The sequence below is a fragment of the Brachycentrus maculatus genome, unplaced genomic scaffold, assembly GCF_059751285.1.
Source record: "Brachycentrus maculatus isolate JH-2025_06_01 unplaced genomic scaffold, ASM5975128v1 h1tg000152l, whole genome shotgun sequence".
In the NCBI taxonomy this organism is placed as follows: domain Eukaryota; kingdom Metazoa; phylum Arthropoda; class Insecta; order Trichoptera; family Brachycentridae; genus Brachycentrus; species Brachycentrus maculatus.
This window is the reverse complement of record NW_028280905.1, coordinates 1004435-1028555: the sequence shown is the minus strand read 5'-3', so window position 1 is coordinate 1028555 and position 24121 is coordinate 1004435. Positions and strand designations below refer to the sequence as shown.

Here is a 24121-nt window from a genome sequence, read left to right as displayed (position 1 = left end):
GCGTTATTGGATGAAGACCCAACCCAATCGCAACAACAATGGGCCCAAACACTTAATGTGACCCGAGAAGCAATTTGTCAACGTTTTAATGTAAAAAATAATTATTGTTTTTATTTTAACTGTAAAATAAAATGAATAACGTTTTGAAGGCTTGTTACATCATCCCTTATACATACACTCCTTTTACATACATTAAAAATTCAATTTATTTTTTTATGTAAGTGAAATGCTGAATAAATAAACGTTACACAGAATACTCTCTTTACATCCGGAGTATAAAGGATGAAGTTATATCCGGCAGAGTATTTATGTAAGTAAAAAATAATAATATATACATTCATATAGAACGAATATTATTGTTGGGCTCCGCATATGGATAAGTGCGATCTCAAAGCTCTCCCCGAGTTTGGTCATATTCCGAACTTGCCAGAGAGCTTTGTATAGGGGTATTTATTAAAGGCTCGTGTACAGTAAGCCGCATAGAAAAGTTTTAATGAAAAGATACATTTTGTAAACATTTTTTCGCGTTCATTTTAGCAATTCGCAATTTTCAGCACGCTTGTTGGAATATATTTTGAAATCCTGAAAGTTTGCGAATATATTAATTTTATCCCCATAAAACTCGAAGATAACCCACCCTATCGGTATAACTTTTTCACAGATCAATCAGACGCACTGATTTGGACAAAACCTTAAATTCCCTCAATTCTCTTAAACCAAACCATATTGAACGCTTTTTAATTCCAATATATTTTTTACATATTAAGTACTTAATAAGAAAAGTAGGGACTTCATACATTTATTTGAAATAAATTTACAATATTCTTTAAAAATGGTTAACATATATATATATATATATATATATATATATATATATATATATATATATATATATATATATATATATAAATATACATATATATATATATATATATATATATATATATATATATATACACATATATATATATATATATATATATATATATATATATATATATATATATATATATATATATATATATATATATATATATATATATATATATATATATATATATATATATATATATATTTATATATATTTATATATATATATATATATATATATATATATATATATATATATATATATATATACATATACTTATAAAACAAAATCAGTTAATTAAATGAAGTCAAGGTGATTAGTCCTGCGCTTCAGATACCGGTCCTGGGTAATATTAAATAAATATTAGAGTGCAGAATAAATAATGTATTACATAATGTCCATATGTCCAAAAAATATGTTACATAATGTTATCAGTAATATTTATTCTTCTTTTTTCTTTTCTTTTAATCCTTATCCGCCTCAAATGGTGCAAAGAGGACTGCATCCCATGGATGCAGTCCTCTTAGCCTGCGCTTCGTAATATAAAATAAATATCAAAATAAATAAAATAAACAATTCAATAACTTTAAATTTTTCTCTAAAATATACAATTTTTCTTGTGTACTTTACGTCCTGCTTTTAATGCGATACTTTTTAAATGTCAAACGATCAACGGAAAGCTAATAAAAAACATGCTGACCAAAAACTTACGGTCGAGCTTTCATGTGGGAAGTTGACAAGGGTGCCACCAGTTGCCTGTACCAATACGGAAAACGTGCAGCCGGCACTGTTTGTCCTCTTTTGCTATAAATACGTAAAGGTTATTTATTTATAAAATTTATAAAAATATCATAATTTGTTTTCTTTGTTACAGGAGTCGACTATATGCATCCGGACTTGAAATACAACTATGTAAGTATAAATTATCTTGTGGTATTTTAGTTTATTTAAAAATAAATAACTCCACCACCCCCCCCCTGAAATTTATAGAAGCGAAACATGGAGTTAGCAAAAGAAGAATGAATAAAGACGGAATGCAGTCGCAATGCGATCCCTCAGACAATTGTGTGGCAAAATGATTTATGATAGATGTTCTACTACCTTTATACTTCACTTAGTCTACTTTCATCCTTCTTTTGCCAACTCCATGCTTCATTTTCATACATTAGGGTTTATGCTTATGTATATCTTTTATTTATTGTTTATTGTTTGTAATAAGACATGATGAAATTTAAAAGAAAAACATTGTTTATATTTTAGACCTAAAGATGAAAGCATGGCTTCCAAATCTAGCCGTTAAAATAAAATAAATATAACTCAAGTTGTTAAAAACTAGTGTTTTTATTCAAACATTTATGTATATTTTTACTGACAACATCTTACAACATTTTGAATGTGTCCAAATATTTGTTCACAAATCTCACCAAAAGATATCTCTAGTGAAGTTCTAGTAATTCAAGAACAATGTTTCAAAATTGGTTCATATATATATAGAACTTCCGAGAATTTGAGTAGTGTGGTTGTCAATAATGGGCAGAATTGGTGAATGTTACACGTGTGTAAAGTGATCAATTAAACCAGCTTACGGCGGTCGTCAGCCCCGTAAATGCCCAGACATTTTTCTTCATCTTTGATGAGATGTCAAAAAAGAATATGGCAATATCTCAGTTAGGAATATCCATTTTCTTTATGTCATAATATATTGGTTCATTCTTCACAAAGCTTCGCATTGAATTTATCGATTTGGGTTTAGTGGGGGAATGAATACATCTTCAGAAAGAAGAATATTAAAATTCTCTCCATATATGTAATAAGACATGGATACCCAAGAACAAATAAAAAGGGCCTTTTTAAACAAGCAGTATTAGATGTGAAGTAGTGCTCAATCACACGAATATAAAAGAAACTCCTTTGCGTGGGGGATTAAGTGTAGAAGAGCAAAAACGAGAATGATATGTGGATTCCCCAGATGTACGTAATGGATGAAAGAAACTGTATTGTTTCAGATAAAAGAAATATTCTATAAATTTATGTATACTCTAGGTTTCAAAAGGGGACTTAGTATATATATATATATATATATATATATATATATATATATATATATATATATATATATATATATATATATATATATATATATATATATATATATATATAAATATATAAATATATATAAATATATATATATATTTATATATATATATATATATGTATATATATATATATATATATATATATATATATATATATATATATATATATATACATATATATATATATATATATATATATATATATATATATATATATATATATATATATATATATATATATATATATATATATATATATATATATATATATATATATATATATATATATATATATATATATATACTTAATGTTCTTGAAATCTAGGTAACTTTCATGTGATTTAATTTTTAGCTTAAAACCCTTTTTTAACCGATAAATACAACTTCCGACATTGGAGTAGGTTGTCAATCATGGGTAGAAGTGGTGAATGTTACACGTGTCTAAAGTGATCACTTAAACCTGCATACAACGGTAAATATTTCGTCCCGTGTAAATGCCCAGATTTCTTTCTTTCTTCTTTATCCTATGTTGAGATGGCAAACATAATATAAATGAAGTACTATCCGTCTATAGTTATGTAAAATGACGGTGCTAATATTGATTTGTGTTCCAGAATGCGGAAGCGTCGTATGACTTCAGCAGTAACGACCCCTACCCTTACCCGAGGTACACGGATGATTGGTTTAACAGGTCAGTCCATATTTTGTATTCGCTAAATAATAACAATTCCAGTCGAGTACACTATACGACAACAGAGTACAGCCTGACAGAACTGATGCCACATCGCCTTCGTGTATTGAACGATCAAGATGACACTGTATCGATACACCATGCCCATGCACCTTGGGTGCAGATAAGGGTTACAAGGAACAGGTTCATAACTTTAAATGCACGAATATATTCCGTGTGTTTTACGCTAATAGTGATGGAAATAGTATTATCATTTTAGATAACATAATCTCGTCAATTTGATCAAATTAATTGATCAATTCTGTCAATTTGATTAATTTGGTCAATTTGATCAATTTGGTTGACGCCCGTAAATAAGTTTTAATTTTATAAATTAAACAACTTTGTTTTAACCACTTTTTTTATTATTAGCACACTTTAACCAACGCAATGCACAATAAAAATAACATTTAGGAGTTTTTAAATTATATTTTCAAATCACATTTTCATGTGGTGTACGGAGTGTGTGGAAGTTTTTGGTAAAGGAATGTAATTAATTATGAGTTTTTTAATGTTTTAGAATTTAATAAACCCTGGTGATGACAAGGTTCTTGTCGAAACTGGTTGTTTAAAGTGTACTAAAATTTTTAAAAATTGGTTAAAATAAAGTAGTTTAATTTTATAATGTTTATAAAATGTGCCACAAAGTATCTGCGACAAACATTCAAGAAAAGTTTTCCTATGATTAAGGCATATTAAAATCACATTTTCTTGATTAACCTATTGTATTTTTTTACGTTGTATAATCGCTTAAAAGTTAAAGTTTAAAAAATCCATTTTTTTATTACATAAAATAAAAATACGTTTTGCCCGTATTTTTTACAGTCGACGAATACGAAATATATTTTTATACTCTTTTAACTATTTTTATGTCTTCTTTCGTACTTTTCGCAAAACAATTTATTCAACTTTCATCGTATTTCTCTTTAATACACTTCTTCGTTTCAGATTCCCTAATCTACTTTTCCATTGTTTTAAAACGCTTCAGTTATTCTTGAATTTAACAACTCTGATGTTGAGTTTAACTAGAATCTCTGAAGAATATCATTTACCCTGAGGAATAAATTTACATTCTCGTATAATTTGAGAGAAAAAATGAGAAAAAAAATCATATCTCATTCTTGATTTTGTCTTTCATTCTTCATTTATATGAATATAAATTTAAATATATGTTTATATATGTTTATATATATATATATATATATATATATATATATATATATATATATATATATATATATATATATATATATATATATATATATATATATATATATATATATATATATATATATATATATATATATATATATATATATATATATATTTATATATATATATATATATATATATATATATATATATATATATATATATATATAATATTATATATACATTTAAATTGTACATTAATTGACTAGAGCTTTACTATACTAGTACAGTATAATATTATTGTATTGTAGGGCACTACATCATATAAACGCAGTGTTATCTTGATTGTTAATACGTGATGGAAAGGTGATTGGTCCTCCGCTCCAGGTACCAGTCCAGGGTAATATTGAATGCATATTTGAGTGAAAAAATCACTTATTTTTCATACTATGAAATTATTATATTAACTCTTGCAATATCTTGTAAATAATTATAAATATAATTTACTACTTAAATTCATTCAATTAAAATTCATTTGGTTAGAAAAATTATAATGAATCACGGTTGTGTACATAAAATAGAATTTTATCAAACTGATGTTGTCGGTAATGATGAAACCCAGTCCTAATGAAATGAAACGAAATTGGAAAAAGCCGAGGCCTCGATTTATTATACCCATAGGTATATTTAATGCCAACTAAATCAAAGCCTAAGTTTCGCAAGGAAAAAAAAATATTCACTTTTTAAAATACATATATGTATATAAAGATATCTACGAACTTTTCCATATATCGCTAACTCCTTTCAACTACATCATACATCAAAAAACTTTTCATGAGATCTTTTTTAAAGTTTAAAAATATAATAGAATGTATTAAAAATAAATATCAAGCCACTTATTTAACTTTTTACTATGCAACAGATGTTTTTAGGTAAAACCTGAATGTTTTTTCTCCATTTGAAAAATATTTAGTACATTAAAAAAAAAAATTAAACCATATCCTTTCTTCAACATGCATAAACAACACTTTCTGCCCTGTAACGGGTAAATATTAAGTTAAAAATATGCCGCTTTTGCTGGGATATAGTACATTTTCTGGGCATTTTGAAAACATGCACAACTGAAAATTGACGATTTTAGATATATGACGTTGTTGAAAGGAGTAAGCTATATGTGGATTTTCCATATACCCGGACATATGCGAACTTTTTGCAAATACAAATATGTTCAATCGAATGAAGTAGTAGATACTTTAAAGTAATTTGTTTTTCGAGATTTATTTTGATAAAATAAATCGGAAGCTGAAGCATATATTTTTTAAAAATCCTTTGACCTTCCGAACGCTAGTTGAAATATTTCAATGAATAAATTGAGCTTTTTGCAAAGCCACGTTTTCGAATTTGTGATTTTACCATATTACGCCGTACATATTTTAAATTAAATTTCAAATTGTCAAATTTTATCTGAAAAAATACTTTTAGCGTTAAAAATATTCAATTACGTAAGTTTATGAAGTCGCAATAACGCGTAGTTTATTGTATTTTTTGTTTCAGTTATTTTGTATAAATATAACAAAATACAGGTTTTTAAGGAAGAACAAACTGGTTTACATTATGGCAGGAAGACAACTATCGGAATAAAGGTGATATTTTGATGTTTTAAAAGTTTTTAATAGAAAGTAATATGAGTATGAATGTATGTTTTGACCATTTATAACATTAAAAAAACACGTTTTTATCAATTTCTTCAGTTCTCGCATAGCTTTTATGTATAAATTTTATTTATAATATAATATGGACATAAAATATTCCCGATATTCCCGAAAATTCATATATTCAATCCAGGATTGCAAACGATAGTACCTACCTATATCTTCAGTTTAATTATTTATATCTCCTTTATTGATCCTTTTTCCGTTATCCACAAAGTAGAGAAATATATTCGTGTAATCTTACTCTCCTGCCCGTCAGATAGCGGAGGGAGGGGGGGGGAGGGGGAGGGGGAGGTAGGTTCTCGTAACTTGAAGCTATAAAGTCAGTAATCGGCTTTGCAAATATCCAACTTTTCACTTTTACTGTGTGGCTTGTGGGATATTGAAAAAGCCTGCAAAAACTTTGTGAATAAAAATCGCGAATATTCAACCTCATTTTGTATACACGTATGACACTTTAAAATTAATTAGTTAGTCATACAATAGAAAAATATCTTATTAATTGTGTGACTTACGTATCGGCGATAATGTGTGAGGAGATGCGTGAATATACAGGAGGTGAAGAATGTTTGCAAAGACAGAGCAGTGTGGCGCTCTACTCTCTCCGTCTCCCCCTGCAGAAAAGCAGCGTGTTGGGTATTTTTTAGTTTGTTACAAGTAAAAAGATTTAACCTGAAAAATTTCTTGTCATTTTTAACACTTAATTTGTAAGTCAAGAGAATCGGAGTACATTGTCCCTTATATATTGTCATAACATTTAAAAAATATTAAAGAAATCTAATTGGGTTATAGTAACGGTAGGTAATTTGGGAATATTACCAAATTACCAACACAACCGTATTAGCTAATCTTACTCTACAAGCAGCTCTCTCTCTGATAATGTATCAACGGAGAAGACGCAAAAAGCATTATGTAATATTGTTCAATACGTTTTACTGACTAACTAACTAACCATCACGCCGCTTCCCCGCAGGGGTAGGCAGAGAGAATCGAACGCCACACCACTCTGTCTTTGCAAACATTCTTTGCCACTTCTACATTCATGCATCTCCTCATACATACCCGACGATCATTACGACTCCTGACCCGACCGCTTTCAAGTATTTGACATACCTGATTGTGCCAAGTTTTCCTCGGTCTTCCTCTGCTTCTTTTTCCAACTACATTCCCCTCATAAATTTGTTTAACCGTTTTTTCTTCACTTATACGTTCCACATGTCCAAACCATTTCAGCACACCTTTCTTACTTTTATTGATAATGCTTATCTCAGCCTTACATTCTTTCCTTATTTCATCATTCGAACATATATCAAACATCGTTTTGCCACACATTCGTCTAAGGGATCGCATTTCGACTGCATTCAGTATGCTTTCATCCTTCTTTTGCCAACTCCATGCTTCGCTTCCATACGTAAGGGTTGGAACCAGAACTCCATTGTGTACTGCCAGTTTAGCTTTCGCTGATTTTTATTTGCTAAAACTGATTTTAGTGCACCATTCACTCTGTTCCCAGCATTCACTCTCCTTTCTATGTCTTTATTTCAATACGTTTTATACATACGTATTATACATTACCGATTCTTTCAATGAAACAATATGTTTTAGGTACATTTTTGTATAAAAATCTCAGAGATAAAAGAAATTTCCGTGAAAGCAATATCGATTACTTACTTTTTGTTTTCGATTATTTTGGCGACGCAAATAGAATTTTCCACCTACCACGCAACTTCTCAATCTTATTTATATTCTGAGCCTTTTACTGAAAGGGTCATATATTATTAACAAGAACAGAACCTTAAGGGAAAATACCATTGAGCCATATTTTTTCGTTAATGTAAATCCGCTGACGGCCTTTGACTGCTTAGCGACTCTGGTACTCTTTTAAGGTTGAAATCTTCCAATTTAATATTGACGACCAAAAATAGGTAAAACGCCAAAAAAAAGCTGAATCCGAGAACCCTAAAAAAATGGACAATTTTAAATACATAAAAAATAAAGTTAAAACCTAAATTAAAAGGTTTTAATGAAACCTTGAAACTTCAATATTGTGTTTAAAATCACGATTGAAGTTAATTCGAAATTCACTTACTAAAAAATCGAGATAATTTTACTCAAAACTAAAACAAACATCAAATTTCTGGATTTTTTTGCAGTTAATTTGGGGTACATTTAAAAAAAGCTTTATAAAATTTAACTTAAACTTTTTTTGTAACCACTTTTATTCTTTGTACTTTTGAGTGGAGTACAAATCTATCCCTGAAGAGACAAAGTGCTTGTCGAAACAGGTTGGAGAAAAGTACCAAATATAAACGTGGTTAAAAATAAAGTTATAGTTTTATTTATAAAGTTTTATAACATGTGCAACAAAGTATTCGCAAAAACCATGAGAGAAATTTTATATTCTTGCGAATTTTTAGAAAAATGGTGATTTGTTTGAAATCATGGCTTTTGTTTGAAAATATGAATCGAACCACTAATATTTAACCACAAATCTAAGATATTAACTCTCCCATTTTATATGACCACATTTCAAGTTTTGTTTTCATATTATTATGAAAAAAAAATACTGAAAACGACCCTTCTTGTCGCGTCGTGCGTCACAGTGGTGTGTCCCCTCAAATGGGCAGAACCACCTCCCCACTTTGACCCTCAGACAAAGGTAATATATTTATTAATATACACGCACCTTTATACTGGATATTATACTAGATATCCATTACAATGTATCAAATGACTACACGTTTCTGAAACGTCTCGTTTTCGTATTTTGGGAGGTGCTGTTTCCTACCTGTGTTTCTACGCTTTTCTTAACCTAGTCGGTTCGAACGGGGGGATTGAAATCCCCCACATATTAATTTTAATTCGATAACTTTAGTATTATAAGAGCTGCTTACTCCATATTTTTGTAATCTTAAAAATAATATTGAAGAAAATTAACCTTTTTTTAATTTTTATAATTTCAAATCGTCGAATGTTCAAAATACTGTTTTTGATATATAGCACAATCAGTCGGTACCGCGAGATCTACGTACTTATATGTCAGCACGTTCATTTTTTGTTTGCTAGCGACATGTTATTTCTTTCACTCTTATAAATGTGTCACTACCCTAACTAGAGAGCGAGAGAACTAAATACTCGACTTTCCGCTATTCTAATGCTTGCTACTCAGTCACTGCGTGACGGCGCGTTGGCAGGGACGTGTTGTCCCTATGACTGAGTTGGCGACGAGTTAGTACTTGCTGGGAGCTGCGTACTACGATTTCCATACAAATTTAAACTGGGGTCTATGGTACCCCGCTTCAGGTCACGTGTAATATTTGGACGATCAGTACGGGAAAGGTTAATAAAGCTATGACGCATTATCTCATTCTTATCGGATAACCTAACCTTATAAAATGAGCAAGAAACATTGATCGGACATATCGCTCACTCATTTCAACAACGTCGTGTATAAAAAACTTGATTTCTCAGGAGATCGTTTTTAATGTTTAAAAATACAATAAAATGTATTAAAAATAAATATCAAGGCACTTATTGAACTTTTTATGGTGCAACAGATCTTTTTAGATATAACCTGAATGTTTTTTCTCCATTTGAAAAATATTTAGTAAATTTAAAAAAATTATTAAACAATACCTTTTCTTCAAAATGCAAAAACAAACTTTCTACCCTGTAGCGGGTAAATATCAGGTTAAAAATATGCCGCTTTTGCTTGGATATAGTACATTTTCTGGGCATTCCGAAAACATGCACAACTGAAAATTGACGATTTTTGATATATGACGTTGTTGAAAGGAGTGAGCGATATGATACGTCACGCCGCCGAACTTTCACTGCCGTTATCGCATGTCTCATTTTTTCCATTAATTAATTTAAATGTTAATCACAAACTTAATTGAAGTAAATATAATAAGCCTTCTTTCTATTTTGAGATTACATCAAAGATATATGAAAAATATTCATCATTTAACCATGATTGACGAAATACGCTATTCGTATTTTTGGAACTCTTATATATGAGTTCCAAATACTAGTTCCGTGATTTCGATTTATGAATAAAGGAAAGGAAATAAAGAAGGTGTCGTAGGTAAAAAAAAAAGAATGTTTTTCGCAGATACTTGGTGGCACATTTTAAAAACTTTATAAAATTAAACAACTTTGTTCGTACTACTTTTTTTTTTTAAGTGGTGAATACAAAATTGTTTAATTTTATTAAGTTTAAAAAAATATTTATGCCTATAAAATACACTATGTGGCAGAATCGTTTTGAATTATAGAATAGAAATAGAAACATATTTTACAGAATTTATGTATTTCTTTCGATATTAAATTAAATTCATAAATATACAACATTTTGTGTGTGTCCAAATACTTGTTCACAAATCTGGATTTCCTCAAATTATAGGAGTTATTTTTTATATATTTTTTTAATCTCATCAAAGATGAAGAAGAATATGGAAGCCTGATAATAAGTCTGATATATTGGAATATGAAGTCAATAGATGTCTCTAGTGAAGTTCTATTGATTCAAGAACAATGTTTCAAAATTGGTTCATATATATAGAACTTCCAAGAATTTGAGTAGTGTGATTGTCAATAATGAGTAAAATTGGTGAATGTTACACGTGTGTAAAGTGATCATAAATGCCCAGACTTCCATATTCTTCTTCATCTTTGATGAGATGTCATAAAATAATATATTCATAAATCTAAAATTATGTTTTAAATTAATAATATTAATTTTATATTAATAGCCTGTAATAAAAATTGGCTTTGGTAAAAAATTGAATATTTAAAATAAGCTGATCAAGAAAAGGTCAAGATAAAGTATGTGCTTCGTACCTGCATATTTTTCATTAGCTCGTTAATTTTCAAAGGTTTAAACGATCCCCTGGCATCTTCCCCCGACTACTATAAATACAAGGGTAGATGTTTTAACTCGTCAACCCCTGTTTACTAAATCCACACGTGCGGGGAATTTAAATCGACACCTTTTATGACGAACTTCGCAAACAGAGATTAAACTCCTATTATTTACTATCGGTGTGCTAAATCTGGTAGTAAAACATCCCCTATGCATACTTTACATTGGTAGATTAATTGATAGGGCTCAGAGGAAAAAACAGTATCTAGTTGCTTTTAGTAAACGAGTAATGTTAACAGTTTATGAACTTAAGAGAGCTGGTAGCGTTAACAGAATCGACACGTAGTATTTCTTAAAATTATCAAAATGTTGTAAATATTTTTAATTAATGTTAATTGTAAGTTGAAAGGAATATATTGATAAAATTGAGAAAGACAACTAGATTATTTTCTCAATTTTATGAATACATTTAACGATAAAATATAATTTACATTAGAAAATAACGGAGGTAAACAAATCAATTTCTTAAACCTCAGATTAGACATAATAGATACAAAAAATTACTTTTGATGTATATCGTAAACCCACACATACAGGCACTGTGTGAAGACTTGCCCATACTAAATAACCAACTAAATTCAACTTCGAGTCCGCTTTTGGAAATATTCCCATTGTGATTCATTTGTCGTCTTTCTCCCCTTCAAAAATTTTATTTTTATACAAATGTCGAATCGTAATAATTTTATTTTAATTTTAAATATTTTAATGTAATAATTTTATTTGATGATGGAATGATTTTCCGAAACCAGTAGTCACAAATACGTGTTTAAAAAAGTGGTATTACACAAAGTAAACAATGAATAATAAGGAGAGTGTTTAAAGATATGAATCTCAAATTTGAAGTTTTTTTAGAGTTGTGATTGTTATCTTTTGTCAAACGAATCACTTTTTGGCTCACCTGTGTAATTAACAATAAATTTAACATCGCGTCGATAGCTTATGAACGCGGAATAACTTTAAAGCTTTGAATAACGTACATAGCGCCAATTATGTAAAATTCTACCCCAATAATCCTTATAATGACGTGGATTATAACAAAGAGCTCCATGCAGAAATGTATTTAAAAAATATTCTTTTCAACTTCAAATTTATCCAATCAATGTATCAAAAATATCACATGTAGGTATAATATTATACACAGTTTTATACCTGTATTCTTTTTATGTTTATTTTACCCCTCGTAAAATGAATTAATGATGCCTGCATAAGACGTTAGTACTGAGTACAATATTATTCAAAATATATAGTTGAAAATTGTCAATAAAAATTTGAAAGCTTGGAAAATATGATATTTTACGTACAAGATAAAATTCGATTATGGAGGTACTAGTACACAATGATCCATATTTAAGGCACCAACTTTTTTTGTGCGATCAATCAGTCCTTTGAACAGTTTATTACTTAAGGCTTTATATTCCAATCAACAAAAAACATATTTTTTTAGCTCGATCGAAATCGTTACAGTGGCAATGATGCCTCAATGCCTTCTATATTATCATTTAAACAAATGAGTAGGTACTACGTACTGGATATACCTGATCGAATTTAGTAGAGACTTCTTCAAAAGAAGTCGCTAAGGTTTTAGAATTCGATCACTTATCGAAAACTATTCAAACGTTAATAAGTGTACAAATTTGGTGCGTATTCCATATTCTTAAATCCCAATAAAAACAATTGACAATTTTACATCAAAACTGAAAATATATGTTAACCGAGAAAAGTAACCAATGCCATCCCAATCGGGTAACCAAAAATGTAACAGGTACTCCTTAGTCACATCTCTACTAAATACATTCACGTTTTGAAAGTGGAATAACCTAGATTTGTGTACAAGGATTTGGACACACCAAAAATTTTGTGAGTAAAAAAGTAATTCTTTTGTCAAAATTAAACACTTGGATATACCACTTAAATGAGTTTTATTTTTATTTACGACTAGTTTCAATTTGTACCAGAAGATGAAAACATCTGTCGTTTTCGAAACTAGTCGTAAATAAAAATAAAACTCATTAAAGTGGTACATTGAAGTGTTTAATTTTAATAAAATAATCATGTCATTCCACAAAGTTAATGCCGAATCAATAAATAATATAAAAAAGTAATTCATTTAATTAAGAGCAATTTTCTTTATGTAGTACATTATTTGAACGTTTGTCACTACGATACTGCTACTATACTCGCTAGTAGTCTCCTGACGAAGAGACGGTCTGGAAACAATTTGTATATTTTTGCTCATACGCAAATTGACATAGTTAAAATTTGTGACAAACGGAGGCAGTTTAATTTTGTAATTAATTTAAACGATTAGGTTTACGTAATAAACCCTTTAATAGAATTGGGTATTCTGATTGCGTAACAGTATAGGTATCTCGTTATGCTAATGTCCTTAATCCTTCGGAACAGAAGTACTGGACCCTTTTATTATTACCAAAGGTAATTAACTACCTGTGTATTTTCATTCCTTAATGAATATCCTTCAGGACTCTGGGTTTGGTTGAACAAATATAATCTTGTTCGTAATCCCTACAACAGTATTATTTTAATCCCTGAGGGTTGATTTAAAACGCTTCACTTCCACACATATGGTTTTGAACCCAATGTATGAAGCATGGAGCCAAAGAAAGATGAAAGTATATTGAATGCAGTCGAAATGCGATCTCTCAGTCGATTGTGCGCCAAAATCTTGTATGACAGATGTTTGAATGGTGATATAAGGAAAAATACAAGGCTGAGATAAGCATTATCGACAAAATTAAAAGAAAAGGTGTGTTTAGATGATTTGGACATGTGATTCGAATGAGTGAAGAAATAATAGTAAAACAAATTTATGGGGTGAATGTGGTCGGTAGAAGAAGCAAATGAAGACCGAGTAAAACTTGGCATGATATTTCAAATATTTGTAAGAGATCGAGTTTCGTTTGATCTAGTGTTCCGCTATTCTAATGTTCCGCTATTCTAATGCCCGCTACTCAGTCACCGCATGACGGCGCGTTGGCACGAATGTATTGTCTCTGTGAATCAGTTGGCGGCGAGTTAGTACTTGCTGGCGAGCTGCGTACTACGGTTTCCATACAAATATAAACTGGGCTCTTTTGGTACCCCGCTTCGTTATCACGTGTAAATTTTTAATGATATATACGGAAAAGGTAAACGATCAATGCGTCGATGCTTCCAGTACCCTATGCACCATTTGGTGCGTATAAGGGTTAGAAGAAGAGAGAGAATAAATAATGAAGAAATTTTATTACACCCTAAATGTTACATGTTATTCCCGAGTACACGAATAATAGGGCTCTGTTAAATGCGTAATGTTAAAAATACAACACAGTTTTCGAAATAATTAAAACGCAAACAGTGTTTTAACAATGCTTTCAGCTATGTGCGGTTTTCAGTGTTCGGGGTATGTGTTTCGGTATTTACAAGTTCAGAGAGCGTTAAATGTATTTCATTTATTACTTACCGTAAAAGCTTTCATAAAACAAGGGGAAACAATTTAATACTTGATTATGACACTCGCGATAATTGCTTTCCAACCGCGAATTACAGCCTTCAACCATTCCAATTTTAATAAATTTTGATTGAAGCGGCGTTTAATTTGCATAACTTTATATTACTTAACACGTAGATAAGCTTCGACGATCGCCCGCGCTTATACACTAGCGAGTTGGCCCTCCGGGGTAACTTTGATTGGCTGTCGGGTCTCGAGTAGTTGGTTCTATATCGCTCACTCCTTTCAAGAACGTCATAAATCAAAAAACTTATTTTTTCAGGAGAACGTTTTTAAAGTTTAAAAATATAATACAATGTACTAAAAATAAATATCAAGCCATTTATACAACTTTTTAATATGCAACAGTTCTTTTAAGGCGAAACCTGAAGGTTTTTTCTCCATTTGAAAAATATTTATGATATTTAAAAAAATAATTAAACAATATCTTTTCTTCAAAATGCAAAAACAACACTTTCTGCTCTATACCGGGTAAATATTAAGTTAAAAATATGCCGCTTTTGCTGGGATATAGTACATTTTCTGGGCATTCCGAAAACATGCACAACTGAAAATTGTCGATTTTTGATTTATGACGTTCTTGAAAGGAGTGAGCGATATGTCAGTGTTCCGCAATCTTTTTCTATTAAAGGTACACCAACCAAGTAAAGAAAATTCAGAGGTGCATATTTACTATTTTTTGACATCTCATCAAAGATGAAGAAGAATATAGAAGTCTGGGCATGTACGGGGCTAACGACCCTCATAGACTGGTTTAAGTGATCACTTTACACACGTGTAACATTCATCAATTCTACCCATTATTGAAAACCACACTACTCTAATTCATGGAAGTTCTATATATATATATATATATGAACCAATTTTTGAAACATTGTTCTTGAATCACTAGAGACATCTATTGGTGAGATGAAAAGAAGCTTTTTATTGAGCAGAAAATCTTTTTGTAATTGGAGATAATCCAGATTTTGCGAACAAGTATTTGGACACACTCAAAATGTTGTGCATATTTAACATATTATGGTAACATATTTAACAAATTTTGTTTATTGCGAAATGTAAGCCTACTTAACTGAGCACACGCAAACAAAATTTGGAGCAACTGTGTTATTTTCACAAAACTAGATGTTTTTTCCGCGGCTCACCAACTAATCACCACGGTACACCAGCGTGCCGTGGAACAATGCTGTATATAATAGTGCTCAACGGAGGGTTGGTACCACTTACCCTGATAGAAATAAAGCATAGAGTTGGCAAATGAAAGATAAAAGCAGAAAAATTGCTATCACTCAGACGAATGTGGGGAAAAACGATGTGTGTGAAGTAGAAAATTTTGTGAAGTAAACCTAGTAATAGCTATCACCACTTAAAAAACTTTTTTTGTGTACTATCAGCTATTGGGCGTATCTTTCTTTGAAATAAAATCTAAATCGTTTTGCTGATTCTGTCCGCCTCCGTAGTGTAATGGTCAGCACGCTCGGCTACCGTTCTGGAGGTCCCGGGTTCGATTCCCAGGGGGGGTAAAACAAATATAAGTGATTTTTTCACTGTCATATTTATTCAATATTACCCTGGACTGGTACCAGAAGCGGAGGGCTGATCACCTTTCCTTCATGTGTAAACGATCAAGGTAACACAGCGTTTATATGAAACAGTGCCCTATGCACCATTGGGGTGCGGATAAGGGTTTTGTTATTATTATTATTATCAGCTATTGGGCGTATCTTTCTTAGAAATAAAATCTAAATCGTTTTGCTGATTCTAGCGTCGACTTAGTACCATGCACAAAAAAATAATCTTAAAACGAATGCTGCGTCCGTAATAAGATAGCAAACCCCTTTAGTGCTTATCTCCGGAGTAATATAAAGATTCCGGTTTCCAATATTTCACTCCTCGAGACAGTTTATACTCATATCAGATGTCTTTGAAAGAAAACTGTAACTCGAAACGAAAGCAAATTGAAATTAAGGACGGAATTCCGACATTATTTATAATGATATCGCTTTTGGTAATTCCATATTTTCTATTTGAATTAAAATATAATCATAGTTCATTTACAACATTTTGAGTGTGTCCAAATACTTGTTCACAAATCTGGATTATCTCCAATTACAGGAGTTATTTTTCATATTATTTTTTTGAAATCTCATCAAAGATGAAGAAGAATATAGAAGTCTGGGCATTTACGGGGCTGACGACCGTCATAGGCTAGTTTAAAAGATCACTTTACACACGTGTAACATTCACCAATTCTACCACACTACTCAAATTCTTGGAATTTCAATAATTGGTAGAATTGGTGAATATGGAAGTCTGGGTAGGGCTTTTGACCTGTCATAGGCTGGTTATGTATGAGGAGATGCATGAATCGGTGGGTATGTATAAGGAGATGCATGAACGTGGAAGAGGCGAAGAATATTTGCAAGGACAGAGTGGTGTGGCGCTCTATTCTCTCTGCCTACCCCTGCGGGGAAGCGGCGTGATGGTTAGTTAGTTAGTTTTTTTTAGGCTGGTTAAGTGTGAAGTTATGTTAAAATCACTCAACACATGTGTAACATTCACCATTCTACATCTTTTAAAAATTAATGCAATATGGATATTTAATAATAATCAGAATGGTGAAAGTTGCACATGTGTTTAAATTGATCATTTAAGTCAGCCAAATGCCAATTCGTAAGCCCAAGGATACTTAGACTTCCACAGTGTCGGGTTGTGGTCCCGCGGTTAGTGTCGCGGACTCTTAAGTCAAAGTTTCTCGGGTCGAACCAAATCTACCGCAATTTGATACCTATTTCTTTTAATGAGCCGCTTAGGCTCACAGAAATAATATGAAATTGAAATATTTTGGTAATTAGTAATAAAAAATACAAAAATTTCTCTTTTAAATAAAAAAATTATAAAAATATATTATTTCGTATTAAACGATATATCTTCATCTCAAATAGAGCATACTGATATATATTTTAATCTGTCAGAATCTATATCCCTTAAAACATGAAAATAGTTGAAAACCTTGCCTCTGTGTGCCTTTAATTATACAATGTCAATATTCAATCTGAGTTGACAATTGAATGTTTTACATACTCGTATGTTATATACGTAGAGAAAGACGCAACTTATTGATCATGCTTATATCAATATTGAAATTTCGAGCAGCCGATTTCGTTAATGTTAACAAAACACTGTCGCAAGTAAAGTTAATTAATATATTCTCTGTCGATCTGGATGACATGATGTATATTTTATTCTTCCCACCCACCCTTTCGCCCAAATTCAGACAAGTCCCTAAAATAGAAGCTTAAAGGGTTTTTTCCTTTTAAAAATTATAAGACATTGAAAACATGCCAAGATTTTTGAATTTCTTATTTAAAAATAGCTTTGGGGGTAGAAAATATCCTCTTTATACAACCTACATGGAAGTATGTAGATATGTATTGTCGCTCTCCTGGCTAACTGTCGTAACTTACCTTTTAAGACTTATTATTGATAAATTAAAAGATTTTTTTAAAGGCGTTCTCGAGCGTATACTTGATACTTCAGATGAAATTGATGGTTTAATTTAAAGGTGTCTTAACATGATATGAAATATGTATCCTTTTTTGTTCCTTTTTTGTATGAAAGAAGATGGAAGTCTGAGCATTCCAGGGCTTAAGACTTGGCATTTTCATTTTTATTTTATTTTTTTAACGTTCACCATTCAGCCCATTATTGAATATCCATATTGCATTTATTCTTGAAACCTGTATACATGCACTAATGTGCAAAGTCAAAAAGCTGCAAGTTAAAAAAAGTAGTTTTGGGATAAACGAGTTAATAGTTAACTTAAAATGATGCTTTTTGCCAACACATGTATCAAATTTATACAATTTTGCGGCTATTTGGATAATGAATATCTCGGCAAATCAAAGAGAAAGAGCAAAATCTGTGATTGTATATTATAGAGGCCGGTTATAAGAATGCTTTGAGCCGTGTTACGCCAAACAGCCGCAATTTGAGTTACGGCTTTAAGTTGCCTTTACACATTCGTGCAATGGTCTTAGATTCTTCTGCGTAAAGTCGAGACATCTTTAAATTGCCATATTATCCGTGGGATTAAAGATCCAGTGTCTAATCATAATAAATAATATTAATTTTGAAAGAAAGGGGTGGTAACGGTTTGCCATTACCACCATTAATTTATTTTTATTGCCACCATTAATACTGTCCTGTAAAATATGGGCAATTTTAGTTACGACATTTAGCCAGGAGAACCTCAATATGTGTATTGCGTAGGTAATTTTGACAATATTTCTTTTTAATGAACGTATATTTCTGTTTCTCAAATGTTTTCTCAAAACAATGTCGAACAAAATAATGCCTTCGGCTACAAAGCATCTTTTTCGTGTTTTTTTAAGAAGACATTAATTTTGAAAACCAAGCAGTAGGTACACAAGAATTTCATCTCACGAATTTAATATTTAAATTAAATTTGTGATTTAACTGAAACTGTGAATTAATTGAATCTGTGATTCAACTGAGACTGCGATTCAGTGAAATTTGTTATTTAACTCAATTATGCGGGATAAATCAAATCACCCTCCCACTGAATACTTTTTCTCGAAAGCAAGAAACATCTGTATTTTTATTAGATTTAACTTTTGTAGTGACATTTCTTGGTGGAGCTGCATTTTATAAAATAAAAAAACAACCATATACTTTTTTCCACATAAATTTCATTTGACCATCGACCAGGCTTCGTCGTAACCGACATCAGTCTAATAATGTCGGTTGTTATTTTATCTTATGTATTTTTTTGTTAATTTAATTTAACTTTTTAAAAATTACATTATAAAATTAAAAATGGTGTGATAAAATAAATGGTTTTGAGAATGAGTGAGTAAAGAATAGGTTAACAATTATATGAAGATAATGTAGTTTGAAATAAAAGCAGAGGAAAACTAAAGAAAACTTTGCATAATACATTCCTCCAAATACTTGAAAATAGACTAATCAGGAGAATAATAAGAGGGTTTGTATGAAGAGATGCATAAATGTGAAAGAGGTGAAAATATATGAAAAGCAGAGTTATGTGACGTTCTATTCTTTTACTTACATTTGTGGAGAAACGACGTGATGGTTAGTTAGTTTCTCAGAATACAGGTGACGTAAGCTATCATATTCTGGTGAAATTTATTTTTTAACCAAAAAATATTTTTATGTACCTAGTAAAATGGTATATATAATAGTAAAATTTAACCAAATATTAATTTATATAGTTAGATGGTTTTTTGTCTTCCTCCGTAGTGTATTGGTCAGTACGCTCAGCTACCATACTGGAGGTCCCGGGTTCGATTCCCAGTGGGGTCAAATAAATATAAGTGATTTTTCACTCCAATATTTAATCAATATTACCCTCCACCGGTAGCTGAAGCGGAAGGCTGATCACATTTCCTTCATATGTTAATAATTAAGATAATACTGCGTTTATATGATGCAGTGCCCTATGCACCATCGGATGCGGATAAGGGTTTAAAAAAATGGTATATGGTAAAATTTAACAAATATTATTTTATTTATTGTTTCGGCATTAACTTTGTGGTAAGACATGTTACAATGATTAAAGAAAACACTTGTTTTTTACCACTTGAGTTTTATTAGACTATATGTTTCAGAAGTTGAACTTCCATCATGCATGTCTGTATAATAACTTATTATACAGACCTGAATGATGGAAGTTTAACTTCTGAAACATGTAGTCTATAATAAAACTCAAGTGGTAAAAAACGAGTGTTTTCTTTAATAATTGAAATATTATTTTTATATAGTAATTTGAATTATGAACAGCCACTGTATATGTTATCCTAAATGTAACTCATATATTCAGAGGACGAGCATAATATGAAATGTCAACAACCCTCAACACTAAAATTAATTAACTAAATTAATTATTTGTCTCTTATCTCAAATACTATAATATGAACACGAGTGGTTTTGTGGGTAGAAGTTTAAATACCGTTTACATTTATATATGATGTACATAAAACATTCAGTTAACTGCTAACATTTAAATAAACGACATATATGAAATGTTTAGTTCTTTACGAGTACTTTCTTATTTGGTCCTTAAACTGCTTCCTGGCACTTCTGTCGGCTGTCAGCTCTCTTGCATCCTCATGTCAGGTTCGCGTTCTGAAGTTCAGACGAGATCTACCGACAGATTATCAGCAGTGGACGTCCTGGGCTTTAGAAACTTGAAGCCTTGTAAAAGAGGCAAGCTTGATGGCAGCTCTCGGGAGGCATGCGAAGTACATACATATATGGCCTAGCCAGCCCCTTATATTGGCGACAAATCAAATTTACAAATGCAATTATATTCTAATTGGTTTACAGAAAGAAGTAAGGGACATCTTTTTCTCTTATCCTGTCATTCCAGTCATAAGGTTGGCAATCATAGCATTTTTAACTTTGTCTAAAGACGCTTCAAACAGTGCCTTAGTTCTACAATAGAACCACTCTCAAGTCTTTAAGCCAGGATATACGTCTTCATCCTATTCCCTACTCTCATAAAATGACTCCATCCACTCCATCTTTCTTTTCTTTATAGTGTTTTTGACTTATCTCTCTTTTCGCATGCCTTTTAAAACATCTTGGTTTGAAACTCTCTTAACTCGTGATATGTTGAGCATTCTTCTACAGTACCACATTTGGGAGCCTTCATTCTTCTTGATGGTATATTGGGTGAGAGACCATAGTGGGCTATGGACACCATAGAGAAAGAAGCACTAAAAAATGTTATAAAATGTTAAAAAATATCGTACAATTCTCGAGGTTAATCTTTGTACGCATTCTAAAGAAGCATTGAAACCTCCCAAGTGCATTCCCGGATCTGATATAGAAGCATCTAGGCTTCCTGACAGACCTCTCTTGCAAAGCAATTTGTTTTATGAACTAAGTTGCGAAAATTATTAGAAAATGTCAAACAAAATAGTATCCCAATTTTAATGTGATTTTACATTCAATAGCTTTCAATGGCCCGGTTACTGCCAATCTAAATAAATACAAGTTTGTAAGACCAAAATCAAGTTTCTCGGAGGACCTCAGTGAAAGGGATTAGTAGTTAGTTGAGTTTGTCAGCTGAATCTGATTCCAACCCGACGTTGACTAGTACATAGACGCCTCCATTACTAAATTAATCGATTAAATAGTATAGTATTAATCGATTAATTTAGTAATGGATTAATTTAGTATCTAACACAGCAAATAGACACGGGTCAGTGCCAAGGCATTTGCAGAAAATGTTCAATTATGGCATATCCATCCAGCCATTATTCATCGTTTTCATTTTGAAGAAGCGTAACAATGTGCTGAAGAAGCGGTTAAGATCACCGAAATAAATGTTTTATTTTGTTTCAGCCATGGAACGCGTTGCGCAGGAGAGGTGGCAGCAGCTAGGGATAACGGGGTGTGTGGAGTGGGGGTGGCCTATGACTCCAAAATTGCAGGTAAGTTATTTTATTATATTATTAAATTTGTATCACGGTGACCTAAATTTGCAAATATTTTGGTGAATTTTGTCGAACATCTGTATTAAAAAAAAAAGTTTCTTTATTTTAAAAGAGCAAAAACCAGCAACGATTATATTTTAGATGCTTGTCTGCAGGTAGGATAGTAAGGGAAGGGAAGGTAAATGTGCAAAAATCATCCAGACCAATTGAAAATACATCTTTCTTTAATTCATTTTGCAATCGACGGGAATCGAACCCGCGATGCCAGTTTCGCAGTCGAGAGTCTACCCAACTATGCCACGGCACCTGTCCCGAAACTAGTTATGTATACTCGTATATAATATTAATATATTCTCAATATTACTAATATTTAAAGCATTTACTTTGTGTTTAGTCATTTTTACTTATTTATTTTTTTACAAAAATGTTAATAAAATTAGTATATAACCAGTCGGTTAAATTAGTATATAACCAGTCGGTGAGTGGTTATATACTAATTTTATTAACATTTTTGTAAAACAATAAATAAGTAATATTAATAAACTCAAAAGTGATATTTTATAAGCGTTATTTTATATTTTAATCTGATATTGTGAATATATCCATTCGCGAGTAATGGCAAAAGAAATACATTTGAAAATGCTACGTGTCGATCCTTTTAACCTTCATTTAACAAAACGTATTTTCTTATTAAGGTAATTAAGTGATAGGTAAAGCCTTTCCACTTTTCAGAGGTCTGAAATCCAAGGCTTTGTTCGCAAAGCCAAAAAAAGGAAACTCATTATTAACAGTGGAAGGATAAAAAATATTAAAACCTTTTCGCTGTAGACACTCGTTACTGCCCAGAATCCTGATGATTACAAATAATAACTAACCCAATTATTTTTTTTGAGAAATTAATCCAGTAATTTAATTTGTGATAAAAACAAAAGGTTTTTTAACACAAATTTATAGCGGTGATTTGCAATTTCAAGGATTTTCTTAATTAAATCCTTCAGGAGCATCACGGTATGATATTTTTATACATATTTCGTTTACCATTAACTCCTTTTTTACTTCTTCTTCTTCTTCTTCTTCTTTGTCAGCCGTCTCTCTAACGCTAGATATAGACCCCTCCTATTTTTAATCTATTTAAACTCTTTTTTTATCTGCTCAAATCTTTAAAAATATTCACTTTAAAAGTCTTAAGCTTCAACAAATTATACCTTGGGACAGAGTTTCCCAAATAGTGTTTCGCGTCCCCTCAGAGTTACGCGAAGTTGCGTCAAAATCTCTTGACTAAGATAATTAAATCAGTAAAGTGTATTCTGATGGTAAAAAATGTTTTCAAAAAAACTGATCTATATTTTATTAATCATTCCCGAAATAGGGGGAACGCGAGTTTGAGGCCTTTCTTTAAGTAGGTAACACTCGGGGAAAAAAACTATTTGGAAACCACTGCATTAGAAATCCAAAAAAATATATATTTTAATAAACCCATAATTGATAATACGGCGATGAGTAAAGCCTCCCCCCTATTGTCCATGTTTCCACTGATGAAAAATAAGCCCCTACCGCTTAAACATTCAATTTCGACAACTGGTGTTTTATAACGATGTTGGATGCTTCAATAAAGTTTAATAAATTGCGGTATTTAATAAGAAA

General features: G+C 31.0%; 1 protein-coding gene across 1 annotated transcript in view; it reads left to right on the top strand.

Annotated features, from left to right (window-relative positions):
- The window catches only part of amon (prohormone processing protease amontillado), a 123939-nt gene that overhangs the window by 87307 nt on the left and 12511 nt on the right, over positions 1-24121 (top strand). The window contains exons 4-6 of the mRNA XM_088261216.1: positions 1746-1783; positions 3582-3658; positions 22386-22474. Of these exons, the coding sequence (XP_088117342.1) occupies positions 1746-1783; positions 3582-3658; positions 22386-22474 (204 nt within the window). The remainder of the gene's footprint in view (positions 1-1745; positions 1784-3581; positions 3659-22385; positions 22475-24121) is intronic.